This window comes from Oncorhynchus keta, chromosome 1, assembly GCF_023373465.1.
Source record: "Oncorhynchus keta strain PuntledgeMale-10-30-2019 chromosome 1, Oket_V2, whole genome shotgun sequence".
Lineage (NCBI taxonomy): Eukaryota > Metazoa > Chordata > Actinopteri > Salmoniformes > Salmonidae > Oncorhynchus > Oncorhynchus keta.
This window is the reverse complement of record NC_068421.1, coordinates 20,720,042-20,744,674: the sequence shown is the minus strand read 5'-3', so window position 1 is coordinate 20,744,674 and position 24,633 is coordinate 20,720,042. Positions and strand designations below refer to the sequence as shown.

At 42.2% G+C, this 24,633-nt stretch overlaps 1 protein-coding gene across 2 annotated transcripts; it reads right to left on the bottom strand.

Moving 5' to 3' along the window:
• Positions 1-849: 849 nt before the first annotated feature.
• nos2b (nitric oxide synthase 2b, inducible) lies at positions 850-17,339 on the bottom strand. 2 transcript variants are annotated; one of them, XM_035787944.2, is made up of 26 exons: positions 17,224-17,339; positions 16,895-16,951; positions 16,700-16,798; positions 16,372-16,511; positions 15,785-15,947; positions 15,523-15,614; positions 13,424-13,565; positions 13,131-13,270; positions 12,156-12,330; positions 11,832-11,933; positions 9,186-9,380; positions 8,972-9,054; positions 7,088-7,232; positions 6,661-6,765; positions 6,503-6,552; positions 4,699-4,873; positions 4,319-4,451; positions 4,113-4,191; positions 3,816-4,006; positions 3,518-3,687; positions 3,100-3,310; positions 2,837-2,924; positions 2,567-2,688; positions 2,331-2,479; positions 1,970-2,164; positions 850-1,831 (listed from the first exon to the last, which is right to left on the bottom strand). In XM_035787944.2, the coding sequence occupies exons 2-26, from the start codon at positions 16,949-16,951 to the stop codon at positions 1,781-1,783; spliced, it is 3,252 nt and encodes a 1,083-aa protein (XP_035643837.1). In that variant the 5' UTR covers positions 17,224-17,339; the 3' UTR covers positions 850-1,780. The 2 variants fall into 2 exon arrangements, with proteins under 2 accessions (XP_035643837.1, XP_035643747.1); XM_035787854.2 differs by lacking the exon at positions 17,224-17,339 and having other exon boundaries at positions 16,895-17,002.
• Between the last annotated feature and the right edge of the window lie 7,294 nt (positions 17,340-24,633).

The following is a 24,633-nucleotide window of genomic DNA, read 5'->3' as shown; positions in this document are numbered from 1 at the left end:
TCTTTATGGGACTTTTGTCAAACTCCAAGTGGGCTGTCGTGCTTTTTACTGAGAAGTGGATTTCGTCTGGCCACTCTACCATAAATGCCTGATTGGTGGGATTGTGTCGAGGCACAGATCTGGGGAAGGGTCCCAAAGCATTTCTGCAGCATTGAAAGTCCCCAAGAACACAGTGGCCTGGTCTCCATCATTCTTAAATGGAAGAATTTGGAACCACCAATACTCTTCCTAGAGCTGGCCGCCTGGCTAAACTGATCAATCAGGAGAGAAGGGCTTTGGCAAGGCTGGTTTCCAAGATTCCGATGGTCACTCTCCCAGAGCTCTATAGTTACTCTGTGGAAATGGGAGAACCTGCCAGAAGGACAACAATCTCTGCAACCCTGTCTCGGAGCACTACGGACACTTCCTTCGACCCCATGGCCTGGTTTTTGCTCTAATATGAACTGTCAACTGTGGGACCTTAGACAGGTGAGTGCTTTTCAAATCATATCCAATCAATTGAAACATCTCAAGGATGATCAATGGAAACAGGATGCACCTGAGCTCAATCTCAAGTCTCATAGAAAGGGTCTGAATACTTATGTAAATAAGGTATTTCTGTTTTTTATTTTGCATAAATTTGCAAACATTTCTAAAAGCCTGTTTTACTTTGTCATTATGGGGTATTGTGTGTGCTGTAGATTGCTGAGGAGTTTTATTATTTAATACATTTTGGAATAAGGCTGTAATGTAACTGTTAGATTAATTTAGTAACTATGTGTTCATTAACCAATTCAATTAAACTTCTCCGTCTGCTATATCAGAATTTGTAGGATACTGATAGAAATGAAGACAGACAGAGGCCCAGTCTACAATAGTACAATAGTGAAATGTTTATTCTCAGGAACGTTGCGGTCATAATACTATGTACATTGGTTTATATACCTCACATTTCGTCAAAAATGTCCCTCCTCCTCTCAGATACAATGGCAATATAGTTCACAAGCCTTCTCACATTGTCTGCCACCTGTTAAACAATCTACTACAAGCCAAAGGTCTCTCCCCTCCCTGGGTGGGGACAGAATGTCCTGTAAGGAACACAGTATTCCAGCCGGTCTGACGATAGCTTCATTCGTTTCTAACAAGGAACAGAAAGTTCTTGTTCTAATTCTTGACTAAAACTACACCTTATTTTCAGTATTATGATTATAATAAGATTCATACATTCATACAGTAACAGAGTAATATTCTGTTTAGTTATAATTCTAAGCTAAATGTATACATAATTTAGTCATTATTCATAAAAATCCCATAACAGTAAAAAAATGTGGAAAAGTGAAGGAGTACATGCTAAAATCACCTCTGACTACAATGATTATGTAATGTGATTTTTTAAAATTAATGTTCACAACATGTAAAATACATTCTGATTACAAGCATATTAAACATTTTCATAATACAGATTCAACAATCCCACATTCCGTTATATTGTACAAACACTACCTAGACTTAAAACCTATGCATCTGTAATCAATCTTTAATATCATCATGTGAATATAAATGTTATAATCATCTCTTTGAAATATACTTAAAGTGACATTTTTCAGGCAGAGGGCCATAGGATGGCTAGGTGGTATGCTTGGGACCACCAACAGCTACAAACATTTTCCAAAGTGACAATCCTAATCTATCACCAAAAACAAAAACAGGGCATCACAAGAATAGCGATAAATCCATGTTATGTCTAGATCTTTCTCTGTCCATTGAGTTTATTCCCACAAGCCAGCAGAGCCCGACCACCTCACTTCTGAAACTGGGCTCCGAAAATGTCCTCATGGTACCTCTTCTGGATCTGCAAATAAAGAAACAAACAAACCATAAAAGCTTGGTAAAACACTGTCCACTTACTACAGTATTGGAACTAGATTAAGAGGCATCATGGCATTCATATTAGTTTTCATATTAATGATTGAGAGGAAAGTGAACTAACCTTTAGTTGGGTCAGGTATTCTCCTGCCTGGGTGAGGGTGATGCCAAGCTGGCTGCTCAGAATCTCCTGTACTGCTAGAGTAACTCCCTGGGCCATGTTCACTCCCCCACACACATAGAAGTGACCCTCCTTCTGGTGCAACACACTCAGCACCTCCTCTGCCATCCTCTCCCTCAGGACATCCTGGACATAGACCTGCTCACACACAGAGACTAAAAGTTAGGAATAGGAGGCACAGTACAGGGAAATAGAAACAATTTTAAGCTTAAATCTTCCATTGAATCTCAAGCCAATCTGATTCAATCAAGCTTTTCAAACGATCACTCAGTACATGATTTGTTTCAAAATGATGCAACAGTACCTTTGGGAGACCTGGCTGGCGGGAATATGCGTTGGTAACGCTCTTCAGGACCCCTCGCCTTCTCATCTCCAGTGTCTCCTCTTTGTATAAATGGTCGGTCTCCGAACTCTGGCAGCCAAACACCAGGCTCATAGGACTTCCAGAGAACTCTGTCAAGACAAAACCATAGCCCTTAAGGTTAGAGAGCTTGTATCAACAGACACAGACAGGCACACAGACAGGCACACACACACTACCTGGGTGTTTCATGTCGTGTAGCCGTTGTTGCCAGAAGCTTCGGAAGGGCGCGATGCCACTGCCAGCCCCCACCAGAATGACTGGAGTGCTGGGCTCTGCTGGGAGGTGGAACCCACCTGAACTGTAAACAATAACACATAATCAGTTAGCTTCACTTTAAATAATAATCTCAATTAATTTGACTGGGGATAGGCTACAACCTAGCATTTTGTGCAATTGAAGAGTGTACCAGCCTAGTGACATACAGTATGTTACAATATGTTCTATACCTGTAGATAAAACATGGTACCAGGTCTCCTTTCTTAATGGTATCCAGCCAGGTGCTGCAGACCCCGTGGTGAAGAGGACCCTGTCCATCTAGTGTAAGACCATTACAGAAAAATACAGTACAGTTACTTTCCCAGCCAAGAGATAGCAGTTCAAATTCCTTTCAAAGCATTTGATAAGTTTTCTAAGTTGATTTGCCCTGTCCTGTACCTTGGATGAGAGTGTTTACTGAATGTAAAAAAATGTCAAATCTAATGTTCTGTACCTTGTGTGTGATAGTTGAGCACTGTCAGAGTGAGATGTAGCTCGTTGGGGTGGAGCTGAGGGGAGGAGCTAATGGAGTAGAGGCGGGGCTTGAGCAGAGGCAGCTGGCTGAGGAGGAAGGCTGCAGAGGGTTCTAAAGACGGGAACTCCTCCAGGACTTCCAGGAAGTTGGGAACACGGAACATCTTCCAGGTCGTGTACTCCTGAGAGTCCTGACGGCAAATGAAGACAGAAGCTAAATAACTTGCAAAATATCTGTTGATATAATTTTTTTGGAAAGAGCATAGGCTTACACAATGATTTTTACATTTTCTTCAATTCCAATAGGTGGTACGTCAAAACCTCTTCTTTCATGATATATTTCATTTTTATTTCAAAGACAATAATGAACACCAGTCCTGGAGACAAACAGAAGTTACCTTTGCCAAGGTCAGTAGACGCTGTCGGTGCTCTTCCTGTTTCGCCAACTGAGAGAGCTTGTGGAGGAGGTTCTGAGAGGGGGGCGTGGTCACATCCAGGAAGTAGGTGAGTGCCTGAGACAAAGGGCATGCTGGGATGCGTCCAACAGTCTGCCAGTTTTTCTCATCATCTTTTGGGAAATAGAAATGCAGAGTAATCTTAATAGCAGCAATCTTTCGAAGACGTGTCTTCCTCACAAAAATCAGATTTTACCGTGGTTACCTCAATCAGCACCATTATTAATGAATAGTGTTGTACCTTGGCAGGTGTCAGAACGGTATTCCAGTCGTAGGCACTGGTTTGTTGGGGGCATATGGGGAAGGAACTTTAGGATGCCAGCCACCAGTTGAGGGAGATTCCCTGGGAAAACCCCAACATGGTCTCCTGGAGCAAAGTTCATGACCTCTGCACTTCTCTCCCTCTCCAACTCCACCAAAATGGTGGACCGGCTAGAAACAAGAATGACAATGCTGAATTAAACCCTGTCAAAATTGAGTCCTGTCAAAAACATTGAAAGAATTGCAATAATAACATGCTAGATGACAAGAACTGAACCTTGAATGGGGGCTCTGTAGATTATGTTTGCTCTTCAGTTTCATAGGGAAGACCGTTTTAGAGTGAATGGCTGAAAGTGCTGTGAAAGAGACAATGAAAATCATCACATACAACTGGCTGACTGAAATACAAGACAAGTTTATAATGCTTTATATTGCTACACCAGTCCCTTGTCAAATGTCCATCCCCTGGTTCATGTGTAGTACCTGTGATGCGGTCCTGGGGGCAGCTCTCCACTGCTACACGGTGTCTCAGTGGGTCCCAGGCCTCGCAGAATTGCTCTGCCCCAGGGAGCTGAAGACTCAGCTGTCCCTGGATGTTGAACTCCTTATAAGCATCCTGGAAGCAGAGAAAGGGTCCTTAGGCTCAATGATTTAAAACACTACGTAGATCAATATGATATGCAAATGCTTGTGAGAGTAAAGATCATAACAGGTCTTTTTTGTAATGATACTTGAGCATATACTGTAGTAGACATACCAGGAGTATGTTAATATGTATGCTATAAAATATACTGCAAACAGGATCGTTGACACGTAGCTAAGATCCACTTTTAAGAGTGTGACATCCTCCCTTTTCCGCCTACCTTGAGAGCGGTGAGAGCCCAGGCAGAGAAGGCCTCCTCCTGTCCGTTCAGTTCATCCCCCTCTCCAGTGGGCGTTACCCGCCTCGCCCCCAGCTCCTCCAGCTTGGCATCCACGGCATGGGCGAATGCACAAAACTGTGGGTACATCCTCGAGCCCAGCCCAAACACACAGTACCTGGGGGAGGAGAGGGGACATAAGACCAGTTTCAAAACTAAAGAGGTGTCTGAGAAACTGCAACTTCATCAAATGAGTATATCTTAAAGATATGTACGTGCCTTCGGAAAGTATTCGGTCCCCTTAACTTTTTCCACATTTTGTTAAGTTACAGCCTTATTCTAAAATGATTCAATTGTTTTTTCCCCCCCTCTATCTACACGCAATACTCCATAATGACAAAGCAAAAACGGTTGATTTTTTTTGTGCTAATTTATACAAAATTTTAAAACAGAATTATCACATTTACACAAGTATTCAGACCCTTTACTCAGTACATTGTTGAAGCACCTTTGGTAGCAATTACAACCTTGAGTCTTCTTGGGTATGATGCTACAAGCTTGGCACACCTGTATTTGGGGAGTTTCTCCCATTCTTCTCTGTAGATCCTTCCAAGCTCTGTCAGGTTGGATGGGTCGCGTTGCTGCATAGCTGTTTTCAGGTCTCTCCAGAGATGTTCTATCAGGTTCTAACTCTGGCTGGGCCACTCAAGAACATTCAGAGACTTGTCCCGAAGCCAGTCCTGCGTTGTCTTGGCTGTGTGCTTAGGGTCATTGTACTATTGGAAGGTGAATCTTTTCCCCAGTCTGAGGTCTTGAGCGCTCTGGAGCAGGTTTTCATCAAGGATCTTTCTGTTCTTTGCTCTGTTCATCTTTCCCTTGATCCTGACTAGTCTCCCAGTTCCTGCCGCTGAAAAACACCCATACAGCATGATGCTGCCACCACCATACTTCACCGTAGGAATGGTGCCAGGTTTCCTTCTGACGTGATGCTTGGCATTCAGGCCAAAGAGTTGAATGTTGGTTTCATTAGACCAGATAATCTTGTTTCACATGATCTGAGAGTCTTTAGCTGCAGAGATGGTTGTCCTTCTGGAAGGTTCTCCCATCTCCACAGAGGAATTCTAGAGCTCTGTCAGAGTGACCATCGGGTTCTTAGTCACCACCCTGACCAAGGCCCTTCTCCCCTGATTGATCAGTTCAGCCGGGCGGCCAGCTCTAGGAAGAGTATTGGTGGTTCCAAACTTCTTCCATTTAAGAATGATGGAGGCCACTGTGTTTTTGGGGACCGTCAATGCTGCTAAAATGTTTTGGTACCCTTCCCCAGAACTGTGCCTCGACACAATCCTGTCTCGGAGCTCTATGGACAATTCCTCTGACCTCATGGCTTGGTTTTTGCTTTGACATGCACTGTCAACTGTGGGACCTTATATTGACATGTGTGTGCCTTTCCAAATCATGTCCAAACAATTGATTTTACCACAGGTGAACTCCATGGATGATCAATGGAAACAGGATGCACATGACCTCAATTTCAAGACAAAGGGTCTGAATACTTATGTAAACAAGTTATTTCTGCATTTATTTTTTTGTTGTTGCAAAAAAGTCTTAAAACGTGTTTTTTCTTAGTCATTATTGGGTATTGTACGTAGATTGCTGAGGGTTAAAAAATACACAAATAATTTAGAATAAGGCTAGAACGTATCAAAATGTGGAAAAAGTCAAAGGGGTCTGATTCCAAAGGCACTCTACATGTACAGCCCAATACGGAGAGGACAATGCAGAGAGAAATGCTCGAGATACTACTTACCTTAACTTGTTCCTGAGATACTGCAAGGAGAAAAGCTGTTTCTTAAAACTCTAGAGAAAGAAATATTAACATGTGTTGAATATTGAGACATTACATTTTATAAATGTGGGGGGAAATACTTGTTAACATCTTCAAAATACAGAAACACAAAAACACACCTCTCCATTTCCAGGGGAGTCTCCATTCCCAAAGGTGCTAGCTACCACAACCAGAAGGCTCTCCTGTTCCATGTCACTGAAGTTATAGTCCTCCATACAGAGCAACTTTAAAGATATACAGAGCAGCTTTAGTTAACTTTGTAAACATTCCGGGCAATTTTGAGGACATTAGTGACTTAAGACATCATATTGTACATTATACAAGCATTATACATTATACAAGCACATCTACTTGCTAACTCCCCGTTATGTGTTCTGTAAATTAACTCTTACTGAGCTCAATAGTCCTCACATACATATAGATTCCAATTAAACTAGAGTTTTACATTTATTCACAGTGGTTAACACACACAAATGCCCTGAAGCACATTAGACTGAGGCAGTAAGCCCTGTATCAGCCTTAATAGAGATGAGATAGATCTCCTACCCTGGAGTTGAAGGCACCGTTTAGCATGGAGTTCAGTCTCTGGGCCAATGTCTGTGATTTCCCTGTTTCAGTAGCGTACAGAACAGTGCAACGCACCCTTTTAGCCAGCACTCTGCTCATGAGGGTGGAAGAAAAGAGCGCCGCCCTATAGGAAGGAACCAGACATGAATGATAATACTTTGTAATATATTATGAGCATAGCTTAGCTCAACCTCAACCATTATATGCATTTACAATGGCTGGCGAAAGTTCACCTCCCTTGGCATTTTTCATTTTTTGTTGCCTTTACAACCTGGATTTAAAATAGATTTTTGGGGGGTTTGTATCATTTGATTTACACAACATGCCCACCTATTTGAAGATGCAAAATATTTATTGTGAAACAAACAAGAAATAAGTCAATACTCTGTAGAGTCACCTTTTGCAGCAATTACATTTGCAAGTCTCTTGAGGTATGTCTCTATAAGCTTGGCATATCTAGCCACTGGGATTTTTGCCCATTCTTCAAGGCATAACTGCTCCAGCTCCTCCAAGTTGGATGGGTTCCGCTGGTGTACAGCAATCTTTAAGTCATTCCACAGCTTTTCAATTGGATTGAGGTCTGGGCTTTGACTGGGCCATTCCAAGACATTTAAATGTTTCCCCTTAAACCACTCGAGTGTTGCTTTAGCAGTGTGCTTAGGGTCATTGTCCTGCTGGAAGGTGAACCTACATCCCAGTCTCAAATCTCTGGAAGACTGAAACAGGTTTCCCTCGAGAATTTCCCTGTATTTAGCGCCATCCATCATTCCTTCAATTCTGACCCATTTTCCAGTCCCTGCCGATGAAAAACATCCCCACAGCATGATGCTGACTCCACCATGGGTTTGTGCCAGACATAGCGTTTTCCTTGATGGCCAAAAAGATCCATTTTAGTCTCATCTGACCAGAGTACCTTCCATATGTTTAGGGAGTCTCCCACATGCCTTTTGGTGAACGCCAAACGTGTTTGCTTATTTTTTCTTTAAGCAATGGCTTTTTTCTGGCCACTCTTCCGTAAAGCCCAGCTCTGTGGAGTGTACAGCTTAAAGTGGTCCTATGGACAGATACTCCAATCTCCACTGTGGAGCATTGCAGCTCCTTCAGGGTTATCGTTGGTCTCTTTGTTGCCTCTCTGATTAATGCTCTCCTTGCCTGGTTCGTGAGTTTTGGTGGGTGGCCCTCTCTTGGCAGGTTTGTTGTGGTGCCATATTCTTTCCATTTTTTAATAATGGATTTAATGGTGCTCGATGTGATGTTCAAAGTTTTGGCTATTGTTTTATAACCCAACCCTGATCTGTACTACCCAACCCTGATCTGCCCACAATATTGTCCCTGACCTGTTTGGAGAGCGCCTTGGTCTTCATGGTGCCGCTTGCTTAGTGGTGTTGCAGACTCTGGGGCCTTTTAGAACAGGTGTATGTATACTGAGATCATCTGACAGATCATGACACTTAGATTACACACAGGTGGACTTTATTTAAGTAATTATGTGACTTCTGAAGGTAATTGGTTGCACCAGATGTTATTTAGGGGCTTCATAGCAAAGGGGGGGGAATACATATGCACGCACCACTTTTCAAACATTTATTTATTTTTTGCATTTTTGAAAAAGTAATTTTTTCATTTCGCCAATTTTGACTATTTTGTGTTTGTCCATTACATGAAATACAAAATAAAAAAGAAATTGAAATTACAGGTTCAATGCAACAAAATAGGAAAAATGCCAAGGGGGATGAATACTTTTGCAAGGCACTGTATAGCTATGTCAATGATATGATTAGGACTGCATTATAATTTATAACTCGTCATGAATGTGATTATAAATCATTACAGATATGGTTGTCATAGTCCATGGAAGATTACCTGGCCACCGCTTTGAAGCTGACCTGTTGCTTCTTCAGGCACATCTCCCCATTTCTCCAGACATGGCTCATCCAGGCGTCAGGCTTTGAACAACAACAACAGTCACAGACAATCCTATAGCAACTGCCCTGTAATTCTGTAAGGTGGACCTTAACCAGATGATTTATATAGCCTATATATTATGCACAATACCGGATGGTGTCTCGGAACCTACCTGGTAGTAGAAGAAGGGAGAGAGGATGTAATTGACCATCTCCTGGTGGAAGATGGGGGTGAGAGAGCCAGACATGGGAGGAACCAGCCAGGCCCAGTCTGCAGGGCAGCCGCCGCGCAGCCGGAACTCTGTCTCCAAGTGCTTCATGAAGGACTCGGCTGCAGAGTGGTGGTCTGTGATGGTTACCTTGTTTTTCTGCAGTGTACAGTAATGAGACAAAAGGAGTGCATTTATCTCAAGGAAAACTCCAGATGACGGCTGAACCATTGTCATTGTAGTGTAGCATCCTTTGGCAAAATAGCATTAATACTTTAATGCAGGGAAACTTAAATCAGTTTTACGTAATTTCTCCCAGCATGTTACATGTGCAACCAGAGAGAAAAAAATTCTAGACCACCTTTACTCCACACACAGAGACGTGTACAAAGCTCTCCCTCACCCTCCATTAGCAAGTCTGACCAGAACTCTATCTTCCTGATTCCTGCTTACAAGCAAAAACTAAAGCAGGTAGTACCAGTGACTTGCAAACTATTACGGACTACAATGGAAAGCACAACCATGAGCTGCCCAGTGACGCAAGCCTACCAGATGAGCTGAAGGACTTTGTTTCGCAATTCGAGGCAAGCAACACTGAAGCATTCATGAGAGCAACAGCTGTTCCGGACGCCTTTCTGATCACGCTCTCTGTTGCCGATGTAAGACCTCTAAAAAGGTCAACATTCACAAGGCCGCAATGTCAGACGGATTACCAGGACGTGTACTCTGTGCATGTGTTAAACCAGCTGGTAAGTGTCTTCACTGACATTTTCAACCTGTCCCTGACCGAGTCTGTAATACCAACATGTTTCAAAGAGACCACCATAGTCCCTGTGCCCAAGAACACCAAGGTAACCAGCCTAAATGACTACTGACCCGCAGCACTCACGTCTATAGTCATGAAGTGATTTCAAAGGCTGGTCATGGCTCACATCAACACCATTATCCCAGACACCCTAGACCCACTCCAATTTGCATACTTCCCCAACAGATCCACAGATGACGCAATCTCTATTGCAATTCACACTGCCCTTCCCACCTGGACAAAAGGAAGACCTACGTGAGAATGCTGTTCATTGACTACAGCTCAGCGTTCAAAAACATAGTGCCTACAAAGCTCATCACTAAGCTAAGGACCCTGGGACTAAACACTTCCCTTTGCAACTGGATCCTGGACTTCCTGATGGGCTGCCCACACACAGGTGGTAAGGGTAGGTAACACCACATCTTCCACGCTGATCCTCAACACGGGGGCCTCTCAGGGGTGCGTGCTCAGTCCCCTCCTGTACTCCCTGTTCACCCATGACTGCATGGCCATGCACGACCCCAAAGCCATCATTAAGTTTGCTGACGACACAACAGTGGTTGTTATCCTGGACGTGTGGTGCCAGGATAACAACCTCTCCCTCAACATGATCAAGACAATGGAGATGATAATAATAATAATATGGAGATGATTGTGCACTATAGGAAAAGGAGGACCGATCACACCCCATTCTCACCGACGGGGCTGTAGGAGAGCAGGTTGAGAGCTTCAAGTTCCTTGGCGTCCACATCACCAATGAACTGTCATAGTCCAAACACACCAAGACAGTCATGAAGAGGGCACTACAATGCCTATTGCCCCTCAGGAGACTGAAATGATTTGGCATAGGTCCTCAGATCCTCAAAAAGTTATACAGCTGCACCATCGAGAGCATCCTGAATGGTTGCATCACTACCTGGTATGGCAACTGTTCCGTCTCCGACCGCAAGGCACTACAGAGGGTAGTGCGTATGGCCCAGAACATAACTGAGGCCAAGCGTCCTGCCATCCAGGAACTCTATACCAGGCGGTGTCAGAGGAAGGTCCTAAACATTTCCAAAGACTCCAGCCACTCTAGTCGTAAAATGTTCTCTGCTACCGCACGGCAAGCGGAACCGGAGCGCAAAGTCTAGGTCCAAACTGCTTCTTATCAGCTTCTACCCCAAGCCATAAGATTCCTGAACAGATAATCAAATGACAACCCGGACTATTTGCATTGACCCCCCGATTTTTACACTGCTGCTACTCTGTTTAATTATCTATGCATAGTCACTTTACCTCTACCTACATGTACATATTACCTAAATTACTTCAACAAACCTGTGCCCCGCACTTTCAGTCTGTACCAGTACCCCTGTATATTGTCTCGCTACTCATATTTTAGTTTTGCTCTTTAATTATTTGTTATTTTTCTATTTTTGTCTATTTTTCATTTTTATTTGTATTTATTTATTGATTACTTCAGTTTATCTAGGAAATACTTTCTTAAAACGTATTTTTTTCTTAAAACTGCATTGTTGTTTAAGGGCTTGTAAGTAAGCGTTTCACTGTAAGGTCTACAATTGTACCTGTTGTATTCGGCGCATGTGACTAATTAAAATGGATTTGATTCGAAAATTGTAGGTATTTAGGTAAAAAAAATGTAACAAAACAGCAACAACAAGAACATAACTTGGGATTTCTACTGGGAATAACATCATTCAAAAGACACTCGTACATCTGAGCTATCTTTTTTTGCAGGCAGGCGCATGGTAACAGTTGAATAGGATGAGAAAAAAGAATAACCCTGCATATGTGAAGGTTACCTGGAAACTGTATATGACTGCAACATTGATGGTCACCAAGGCCTGGTCCTTCCACAGTGAGGACAGCTTGTGTGTCTCCAGGCCCATCCTGCGAGCCACTTCCTGTACGGACAGGAAGCCAAAACATTTTCATCCATTGCATCATTGTCAAGTCAGCCAGAATTGTGTTGCAGAAGCGTGAAACAAGTAAACATTTTTAAACAGAAAATTTGATTTTTGGTTATTGCTGATGAAGTTTCCTCCTCCATTTCAAAACATATGCTAATCCTGATGAGCACAACCCTGTGCTGTAGCCATGGAAAAGCCTATGAAAGTGAGTCTTACCTCCAAGATGTTATAACGCTGATAGTCACAGAAATCCCTCACGCCAATCTCAGTGCCCATGTACCAGCCATTAAAGGGACAGGCTGGGAATTCAAGTCCACCAATCTCCATCAGCATGTTGGACACCGCAGGCAGAGCATACCACTTCAGTCCTAGGTCTTGGAACCACTTATGCCTAATGACAAAAGATCAACACAATATATCTGATAATAATATATAAAAGAACATGCCCAAAAACACCACCACTAGGATAGATGTGGTTAGTTACTGTAGTGAATCATTCAGTCCTCAATGTGACATCTTTTTCATACACAATGAGTTACATACACACAGTTGTGCTCACTCTACCAAAGGTGCTTGAGACACTTCACTCAATTCAGTATTGTGTCCAGTGAAACGCATGAAGGACCACTTTGGAGTGGTTAGACATTTAAATAAAAGAAAATGGTACAGTTCATTGGGCCCTCCTAGACCTGGCTTTGGGAAACTATTTGGATAAAGGAATGTTGCCTTGCAGACAAGTTCTATAGAGCTCTTCACTCTCTCCCATTCAGCTCCGTTCCTCAAGAGCTCCAGACGGCTGATTTAAAAACAACTATTTTATAATTCAAGCTCTTGAGCAACTGTGGGCAATGGTTTAAATTTACCCAGGCAGCTACATAACACATTGACTTAATTAGATAACTTCTACTTAAAAACATTACAATGGCTATGGAGGCGTGATGGTCTGAATCCTATGTATCTCTGATGAATGCAATCAATGGCATATCTAGTATGGAATCAAACAGATTTGCATACACGCGTGTCATAACATAACTGTTATGTAGTGGTATCGTAACCAAGCAACATCTCTTTGCCAATGAAAGTCATTGTATGTAGTGGAATAGCTATGATAACTCTGCAGACTTGACCTTGTATTTGTTCTCAAAAGTGTGTTTAGATAACCATCCAATAGAAACCAAACAAGTCACTCACTGGGGGTGTTCCATGGAAACCTCCAGGATCAGGTGTGGAGGGATTTCATAAAGGTCTGGGTCCTCCCCATTGACCTGCAGGACTAGTGGCAACACATCGAAGAGGCCGTATTGAGGTTTCCATCCAAGCTGGATACAGATCTTTAAGAACACAGGACAAAAGTAACTAACTTTTAAAAATGTATGTTTTCAAATGAACACATACAGTATCTGAGCTCTATCTTAGATGTTTGAATGGACGTTATTGAAATAGCTGGGGTAGAGCATGGTGGCTATAGCTACTAGATATAGTACCGTAGTGAATTCTACACTGGATGGGTCTCCCTGGATACTGCCATCAGGCATCTGGTAACCTGCATACTTCAACAACTGGCTGTTCCACACCCGGAAATCATGCCCGTCTTCCTTTCTCGGAGGAAAGACGGTAATCGCAGACCTGAAATAAATAAGACACAAGAAGAAGATCTGTAATAACATATGGACAAATTAAAATACTCATGGAAGGACCTTGAAAAACTGTCCTTTAACAAAGTGAATGACCTATAGCAGGGTTCTGTAACGCTTGTCGTCTGGGGAAGGAGAGGAGGACCAAGGTGCAGCGTGGTAAGTGTTCATATTTTAAATATTTTAATGAACACTGAAAACAAAACAATAAACAACCAACGAACAGTCCTGTAAGGTGCAACACAACACTAAACAGAAAATAACCACCCACAAAACACAATGGAAAACAGGCTACCTAGATATGGTTCTCAATCAGGGACAACGAATGACAGCTGCCTCTGATTGAGAACCATACCAGGCCAAACACAGAAATAGAAAATCATAGACAAATTAACATAGACAACCCACCCAACTCACGCCCTGACCATACTAAAACAAAAGACAAAACAAAGGAACTAAGGTCAGAATGTGACAGGTTCCCCAATATGCAGCCCATGGGCAATTTGATTTGTTTTCTGAGGAAGAAATGTATAAATAGCCTAATCATTTTTGTTGTTGACATAAAAGACTAATACAGTCACTAGGAAATCAGCTCAAATCAGCTTAATGCATAAATAGAGAGGCATATGTGATCGTATCCCAAATAATCAAGGTTTGAAATGATTCTGTTTTTCTCAAATACTATATCTGTTTGGGATTCTTACAGTCAATATGCAGCGTACAAATGATTTATAACTATGTTCTGGCCCCCCGACCATCCGCTCAAGGGAAAATCAGCCTATGGCTGAATGTAATTGGGGACCCCTGACCTACAGTATTGCCCTCACGGAGTAAAGGGTTGAAGGTTCAAGTCAAGGGCAAGAAATAACATGTGATACAGGTGTATTAGCAGAATGTATTTTACAATTGTACATTTACATTTTTGTATTTTAGCAGACACTCTTATCCAGAGCAACTTACATTTAGTGAATGATTTACAGTTAGTGGAACAAACCTGTAGTTTACATTTTACACATTTCTAACTTCACACAAAGTCAGCAGTGTAAAGTACTTAAGTAAAAAATAATACGTAAATACTTAAGTTGCTTATGGGGGTATCTGAGCTTTACTATTTATATTTTTGGCAATTTATACTTTTATTTCACTACATTCCTAAAGAAAATAATGTACTTTTTACTCCATACATTTTCCCTGACACCCAAAAGTACTTGCTACATTTTGACAGGAAAACTTATCGAGAGGACATCCCTGGTCATCCCTACTGCCTCTGATCTGGCAGACTCACTAAACACAAATGCTTCTTCATAAATTATGTCTGAGTATTGTCAATAAAAAATACAAAATAAAATTGTGTCACCTGGTTTGATTAATATAAGAAAGTTGAAATTATTTATAATTTTACTTTTGATACTTAAGTAACGTTACATTTGAGTAATTCCATTTACTTTTGATACTTAAGTATATTTGAAACCAAATACTTTTACACTTTTACTCAAGTAGTATTTTACTTGGTGACTTTCACTTTTACTTGAGTCATTTTATATCAAGTCATCTTAACTTTTACTCAAGTAAGACAATTGAGTACCTTTTCCACCACTGCACCGAGTTGAGAGTTTTCCTTTGAAGAGATTATCTTGGTGTTTTCTGCCCTCTGCCTATGACCTCATACTTCCAATCCTTTCACGTTTTACGAGGAATGCTGCATTAGTTAGGCTACCTCAGAAAGTAGGGCTGTCGGTCACCTAGGACTAGATTCAATCCGTGCGTCTAAAATGCACGCTATAGCCCGATTTAAATTGAAAGCCAATGTTGCTGTGTTCGCTGAGACTTCATTCACGCTAACGCTGCATATGATGGCTCAATAGAAAATGACCTTTAATTTACAATCGCGCTATAATGCGGATGTTCCACGCAGCGGATTTAATTTGGCCCCTTTTCTTTCTGTTTACCTTAGGTTTCCTCCATTTGTGGCAAACTGTAAGTGTTCGCACAGAAACAGGAACATTTCCTGAGTAGTCTTGCACTTTCTGGCATCAAACAGCTGCAGAACAATCCAAGAAACATGTATCATTAATTAGGTGAACCTACACATAGAACACACACGCCCATGTGCATGCATGACAAACACAAACAACAATAGATGCTGAGATTGATACCCAATAGATAATCAGAAATATAAATGTATCTCTTCTGCCTTGTATGTTTACTTACTTGTAAATTGGACCACTGAATCCTGCCGATGCATCTTGGGGCGTTCCTCCATGCTTGCCGAGCACCAAACGCTAATTCCTCAACAGTCAATTGATAGGTTCCTGTGGAATCTATCTCCATAGTAATTTCCTCCAATCTGGCGAGGTGGTGTTCAATTTTGGGGCTATGCATTTGGGATTAAATTAGGATATGTGTAAATCATGGAAAACAAACAAATAGTACAATATAGAGGGGATAAAATATCTTTCCATTACAAACCTTTTGTAAGGCCCACATAGGTGCTTCATAAATAATCTATAAACAAATTCGTACAATAGGCTATAAAGGCTAACTGGAGTAAATATTTTCCCATACAGTCATAATTTATGAAGCATCTACGAAGGCGTTGTACAATAAAGGGTTTATAAAGGCTCTTAAATGAGCGACAGAAAATATAGGCTACAAACTATAAATGCCTATAAGGCATTAAACAATATTGCATTATTTGACAGATGCTACACTTAGTGGTGTCAGGCAATGGGTTGAACATATTTGGAATAATAATAATAATCGTCATCGTCTTTAGAGAAGAATTACACATTACTTACATTTTGAAGGACTTGTAGTATTGGTTGATTAGGTCGATAGCCTGAGGTAGGATTTCAAGTGTAGAAACTTTGGGACCGCGCACTAGAGCCTTCGGAGTCATGACAGAACCTTCACAAACTTTTGATGTGCATGGTTGGTTCTGTATATGAAATTAAATAAGAGCGTTTCAATTAAAAGCCATTGCTTTATTTTATAGTGTTCAATATTTTATGAAATAGAAAACACTACAATTCAGGCGCAGCTTCATATTATGAGCAAAAGAGCTAAACAAATAAAATGCGGTACAATACCACGCCACACACAAAGCATCATAAACTGTAAACGCACCTTGACTGCCTGGTGGTGCAGCATGTCTTTGAGACTTGAGCCATCCTTCACGTTACGCACGGGTATAGAAAACGGACACCTGTTGGCTCTCGTTTCCCACTATATGATGAACATACAGGAGAAACGGGTTAAACTTATGTCGCTTGCTTTAAGCACATTTTCTACATTTATTTCGTCTGTAATCTCAATTCTTACCTTATTTGGTTTAGTCTGTTGAGACAGTTTGGTTTCATCATCCTGAAGCAGCTTCATCTTCATAATTGTAAAATAAATGCAGTTCATTATCATATTTGGAAATGCCATTTATCTAAATGATTCAAAATGTAAGTGCTTATAGGTTATTTTAGTTTGAGTTAAATCATTTTAAGTTCATTGAGTAACAAACAAATATTAATATTTTGTTTGATTAAAGTAAAAAGCAAATGTTAAAGTTAAAATGTGCTCAATAGCTTTCAGTGTTGTGGCATAAACTCTTAAAAACGTTTGAATTTAAATTATATAGTAATCCCGGTATGTATTCTTACCTTGAACTCAAGGTGAGGTGAGCATCAATTCCTCTCTGAAATTTTTCCTCCTGAGTTTTTTCCATTTATACCTGCCTGTAACGAAACTTGGGCAGGCTTATAGGGACCTGCCCCTGTTGTGTTACAGGCAGGTAGACTATCATGATTTACAAATAACATTTTTGTGGCCAGTTTGTTTTTGAGGTAGGTCTAATTGAATCTGGCTTGGTTTCAACACATTGTTTGGCAAACCCCATTAGAAATGAAAGACTGTAACAAACAGGTGGGAAAAATCCCTTTAGAAATACAATATTGAATTCCCACAGATCTGTTGAGGCATTCATTAAATATGCAGTACATTCATTACATGACAAGACACAGCAGATGGATCAACGGAAATGCTGTGTTTTTGCAATAAACAGCATTTTTGTAAGACATTTCTCACACAATTTCACGTTTTCTAGTTTTGGATGACAACTGCAAAGCGTAGACATCAAATCCAAATCAAATGTTATTTGTCACATACGCCGAATACAAGCCCTTAACCAACAATGCAGTTCAATAAATAGAGTTAAGAAAGTATTTACTAAATAAACTAAAGGAAAAAGGAAAATAAAAAAAGAGCACAATAAAATAATAAGAGTCTATATGCAGGGGGTACCAGTACTGAGTCAATGTGGTCCTTCTGTAGCTCAGTTGGTAGAGCATGGCGCTTGTAACGCCAGGGTAGTGGGTTCGATCCCCGGGACCACCCATACGTAGAATGTATGCACACATGACTGTAAGTCGCTTTGGATAAAAGCGTCTGCTAAATGGCATATATTATTATTATTATATTAATGTGCTGGGTTACAGGCAATGTAAATAGGCCACTATGTAACAGAATATAACAACATAAAAAGGGTAAATCCACATGAATTCAATCACTTTTTGAAAGCATCCTTTCATTACAAGTTTGCCCTGTAATCAGGCCAGGGATGATGTCCAGATGTATGGTTGTTTCCCGGAGCATCGGGGAAATAGAGTTATGCGTTTGATGTTATGGAAAACAAGACAGCTTCCTGGGTTGCATCACCTACACGTACATCACCATCACGTACAAGGTACCAGGAAAGGGAGGGTGTATTTGAGAATAGTATTTCCTTCTGATTTGGAGCCAGGCTTGTACAAGGAAGCACTTGGGTGTCAAGTGCTTCTCTCACATTGGTTGCTAATTGCCTTACACAATATTTAACTTTGTGGCGTGAATACATTTTTGGAAAGGAATCAAGGAAGTTGGACAACATCCCATATCTCCATTCCTGAACTCTGAGAGTTATTCTGATACAACCTGATCACCTGCATCGTGTTGGTGTGTGAGTCAAGACTGAAGCATCTCCAGATGAGATATACCTGAAGGAAGACAAGAGAGCGAGAAAAAAGCTTCCTTCTTATTGGAAATATACTTTACAGTCATCATGCTCCACAGAACAACGTAGCGGTGGTATTTTATATATTGAAACTAGCTCAACCCCAATCGGTCTGTCAAAAGTTATACTCCTCTGAACTGTATTGTACCTAAAAAGTCAGACAAGTTGCACCCAAGTGCCTTTATTTATTTACTACTGTGTGCTTTGTTTTGCTGTAATTATACATCTATACCAGTAAATAAAATGGTTGTTGCTGGAATATTCAGGTTTATTGTATTCAGGTTTAAGTTATCTGTATGTGTAATGCTCTGGGTGTCGTGGGTGTGAAGTCAAATGCAGGAGACAGAGTTCAATGCTGTGCGTCTTTTAATAGCACCAACGCACCGCACCACAGGGTGCTCACAAAAGTTAATGTTCCCAAAACACAGGGAATCAAAAAATACAATGGAAAAATACACGACCAGGCACTAACACGTACCTTTACAATAGAGCCGAAGGTTACAATAAAATAATCCCGCACAACAACCAGGCGGGCCGGCTGACTAATAAAGACAAACTAATTAACATAAACAGGTGCTACCACAAAACATACAATGAGGGGAAGGAAAAACAATCAGTGGCAGCTAATAGGCCGGTGACGACGACCGCCGAGCTCCACCCGCCCGGGAAGGGGAAACACCCTCGGTCGAACTCGTGACAGTATGTATGGGTTGGCCTAAAAGATGTTACCATTGTACTGTATATCCACACTTTGTATAGGGTACCCAAGAACTGTTAGGATTCTTATTATAGTTTTGTGATTTAATTCATTTTTATTTGTATTAGTTTAAAATAGTTTTATTTAGTTTCATTTTGATAAAAACATGTTTACTTTTTAAAATATTTTTTTTAGTGTTAGGGACAGAAAGTATCCTATGCGTGGGAGTTTAGGGGGGTGGGGGGGGGCGTCGTCACTTCTTGCCACTGAGGGAAAGTGATAAATATATAAGGTGATGGGCCAGGACAAAAGTTTGGTTCATTTTAAATTATCAATCAATCAATCCTAATGTGACTTGGATTTAAAAGCGCCTAGACTGGTGGAAGGAAACTCTCGTTCATGTTTATTTTAATGTAATTTTTATTTTACCTTTATTTAACCAGGTAGGCTAGTTGAGAACAAGTTCTCATTTACAACTGCGACCTGGCCAAGATAAAGCATAGCAATTCGATACATACAACAACACAGAGTTACACATGGAATAAACAAAACATAGTCAATAAAACAGTAGAACAAAAGAAGACAAAAAGTCTATATACAGTGAGTGCAAATGAGGTAAGATAAGGGAGGTAGGCAATAAATAGGCCATGGTGGCGAAGTAATTACAATATAGCAATTAAACACTGGAATGGTAGATGTGCAGACGATGAATATGCAAGTAGAGATACTGGGGTGCAAAGGAGCAAGATAAATGAATAAATAAATAAATACTGTATGGGGATGAGGTAGGTAGATAGATGGGCTGTTTACAGATGGGCTATGACAGCTGGTGCTTAAAGCCAGTGAGGGAGATATGAGTCTCCAGCTTCAGAGATTTTTGCAGTTCGTTCCAGTCATTGGCAGCAGAGAACTGGAAGGAAAGACGACCACAGGAGGAATTGGCTTTGGGGGTGACCAGACAGATATACCTGCTGGAGTGCGTGCTACTATGGTGACCAGTGAGCTGAGATAAGGCAGGGCTTTACCTAGCAGAGACTTGTAGATAACCTGTAGCCAGTGGGTTTGGCAACGAGTATGAAGCGAAGGCCAAATGGTGGGTAGTGTATGGGGCTTTGGTGACAAAACGGATGGCACTGTGATAGACTGCATCCAGTTTGTTGAATAGAGTGTTGGAGGCTATTTTATAGATGACATCACCGAAGTCGAGGATCGGCAGCATGAGTGAAGGATGCTTTGTTGCGATATAGGAAGCCAATTCTAGATTTAATTTTGGATTGGAGATGCTTAATGTGAGTCTGGAATGAGAGTTTACAGTCTAACCAGACACCTAGGTATTTGTAGTTGTCCACGTATTCTAAGTCAGAGCCGTCCAGAGTAGTGATTCTGGACGGGCGAGCAGGTGCGGGCAGTGATCGGTTGAATAGCATGCATTTAGTTTTACTTGCGTTTACGAGCAGTTGGAGGCCACGGAAGGAGAGTTGTATGGCATTGAAGCTCGTCTGGAGGTTAGTTAACACTGTGTCCAAGGAGGAGCCAGAAGTATACAGAATGGTGTCGTCTGCGTAGAGGTGTACCAGAGAATCACCAGCAGCAAGAGCAACATCATTGATGTATACAGAGAAGAGAGTTGGCCCGAGGGTTGAACCCTGTGGCACCCCCATAGAGACCGCCAGAGGTCCGGACAACAGGCCCCTCCGATTTGACACACTGAACTCTATCAGAGAAGTAGTTGGTAAACCAGGCGAGGCAATCATTTGAGAAACCAAGGCTGCCGAGTCTGCTAATAAGAATGTAGTGATTGACAGAGTCGAAAGCCTTGGCCAGGTCAATGAATATGGCTGCACAGTAATGTCTCTTATCGATGGCGGTTATGATATCTTTTAGGACCTTAAGAGTGGCTGAGGTGCACCCATGACCAGCTCTGAAACCAGATTGCATAGCGGAGAAGGTACGGTGGGATTCGAAATGGTCGGTAATCTGTTTGTTAACTTGGCTTTCGAAGACCTTAGAAAGACAGGATAGGATAGATATAGGTCTGTAGCAGTTTGGGTCTAGAGTGTCACCCGCTTTGAAGAGGGGGATGACCGTGGCAGCTTTCCAATCTATGGGAATCTCAGACGATACGAAAGAGAGGTTGAACAGGCTAGTAATAGGGGTTGCAACGATTTCGGCAGATCATTTTAGAAAGAGAGGGTCCAGATTGTCTAGCCCGGCTGATTTGTAGGGGTCCAGATTTTGCAGCTCTTTCAGAACATCAGCTATCTGGATTTGGGTAAAGGATAAATGGTGTGGGCTTTGGCGTGTTGCTGTGGAGGGTGTCAGGCTGTTGACAGGGGTAGAGGCAGCCAGGTGGAAAGCATGGCCAGCCGTAGAGAAATGCTTATTGAAATTCTCAATTATAGTGGATTTATCGGTGGTGACAGTGTTTCCTAGCCTCAGAGCAGTGAGCAGCTGGGAGGAGGTGCTCTTATTCTCCATGGACTTCAGTGTCCCAGAACCTTTTTCAGTTAGTACTACAGGATGCACATTTCTCTTTGAAAAAGCTAGCCTTAGCTTTCCTAAATGCCTGTATATATTTGTTCCTAACTTCCCTGAAAAGTTGCATGTCACGGGGGCTATTTGATGTTAATGCAGAATGCCACAGGATGTTTTTGTGCTGGTCAGGGGGAGACAGGTCTGGAGTGAACCAAGGACTATATTTATTCCTAGTTCTACATTTTTTGAATGGGGCATGCTTATTTAAGATGGTGAGGAAGGCACTTTTAAAGAATAGCCAGCCATCATCTACTGATGGGATGAGGTCAATGTCATTCCAGGATACCCCAGCCAGGTCAATTAGAAAGGCCTGCTCGCAGAAGTGTTTTAGGGAGCGTTTGACAGTGATGAGGGGTGGTCGTTTGATCGCAGACCCATTACGGATGCAGGCAATGAGGCAGTGATCGCTGAGATCTTGATTGAAAACAGCAGGAGTGTATTTGGAGGGCGAGTTAGTTAGGATGACATCTATGAGGGTGCCCGTGTTTACGGATTTGGAGTTGAACCTAGTCGGTTCATTGATCATTTGTGTGAGATTGAGAGCATCAAGCATGGAGTGTAGGATGGATGGGGTGTTAAGCATGTCCCAGTTTAGGTCACCTTGTAGCATGAGCTCAGAAGATTGATGGGGGGAAATCAATTCACATATGGTATCGAGGGCATAGCTGGGGGCAGAGGGAGGTCTATAGCAAGTGGCAACAGTGAGAGACTTGTTTCTAGAAAGGTTCATTTTTAGAAGTAGAAGCTTGAATTGTTTGGGTACAGACTTTGATAGTAATACAGAACTCTGCAGGCTATCTTTGCAGTAGATTGCAACACTGCCCCCTTTGGCAGTTCTATCTTGGCGGAAAATGTTATAGTTAGTGATGGAGATTTCAAGGTTTTTGCTGTTTTTTCTAAGCCAGGATTCAGACACGACTAAGACATTCGGGTTGGCAGAGTGTGCTAAAGCAGTGAGTAAAACAAACTTAGGGAGTAGGCTTCTAATGTTAACATGCATGAAACCAAGGCTTTTACAGTTACAGAAGTCAACAAATGAGAGCACCTGGGGAGTGGAGCTAGGCACTGCAGGACCTGGATTAACCTCTACATCGCCAGAGGAACAGAGGAGAAGTAGGATAAGAGTATGTCTAAATGCTATACGAACTGGCTGTTTAGCACGTTCGTAACAGAGAGTAAAAGGAGCAGGTTTCTGGGCACGATAGCATAGATTCAAGGCATAGTGTACAGACAAAGGTATGGTAGGATGTGAGTACATTGGAGTTAAACCTAGGCATTGAGTAATGACGAGAGAGATATAGTCTCTAGAGACGTTTAAACCAGGTGATGTCACCACATATGTAGGAGGTGGAACAACATGGTTGGTTAAGGCATATTGAGCAGGGCTAGAGGCTCTACAGTGAAATAAGACAATAATCACTAACCAGGACAGTAATGGACGAGGCATATTGATATTAGAGAGAGGCATGCGTAGCCAAGTGAACATATGGGTCCAGTAAGTGGTTGGGCTGACTGGGAACACGGCGATTCAGATAGTTAGCAGGCCGATGCTAACACGCTAACAGTTAGTAGGCCGGGGCTAAACAAGCTAGCAGTTAGCAGACCGGGGCTGGCAAGCAAGCAGTTAGCAGGGGCTAGTAGTTAGCAGACCAGGGCAGGCAAGCTAGCAATTAGTAGACCGGGGCTAGCAAGTTAGCCTTTGGGGGACGTCGCGATGGGGGTAAGTCTATTTTTGCCTCTTCGTGCGGGGGAGTCGATAGACCAGTCGTGGAGTTAGTAGGGTTCCAAGTAGCTCTTGGTAGCTAGCAGGCCTAGCAGGTTAGCAGAATGGGCCTTCAGCGGGCTTCGCACCTGAGGGGCCTGTTGGAATCCTCGGGCAGATATTGTCGGTATTCCAGTCTTAGAGGATCGGCGGGGTTCCGTGCCCCATACCGGCAGTAGAAGGAGTCCGGATATTGTAGCCCAGGAGTGGGCTTCGGTGGTAGCACAGGAGCCCTGACTGGGCTAGCTTCAGGCTAGTTGGTGCTTCCTCCGGGATGGAAACGCTAGCCAGGAGTAGTCACCCAGGATTGCGGTTAGCTAGTTGCGAAGATCCAGATGAAAATGTTCAGAGTTTGCGATAGGAATCCGGGGATATGGAGAGAAATAGGTCCGTTATGCTCTGGTTTGAGTCACGTTGTTCGAACTGGCGAGAGCTTTCCGAGCTCAAGGTTAGCTGATGACCGCTAGCAATGGTTTGCTAACTGATAGCTGGTAGGTAGTTAGCTGGCTAGCTTCAGTTGAGGGAGTCAAGATCCATAGTAAATAGAAATACTTTAGAAAAAAGCAGATCCACGCCACATTGGGTGATGGAATTTATGACCTCTGACCACAGCAGCCTGGTTGAAGGAGGCAAGGGGGAGGCAGGGAGAGGGGGATGGGGTTGCTATATCCAAAGAGGCCGACGTCATGACACAGGTATGCTAGATTAGGGTTGGAGTGAAAACCTACAGGACAGCAACCCTCCAGGAACAGGGTTGGAGAGCCCTGAATTATAAGGTTCTAGGATCCTGGGCCACACCAACACAGACATCAGAGGGTCAGAGGAAAGTAGAAAATTACAATGTTTATTTTAAATGATAATAATAAAATCTCTTTTAACATAGAACCCAGTCTAGTCCATTATGAGCTGTTCCAGGGTTTGCGACCGAATCTGCTGGGGTGTGGGAACTAAAAACTCAGTCCAGTCATTTGGGAGCGGCTAGAGAATATTTCATTTGTTTTTTTCTCCAGTCACAAGCTTCCTCGAGC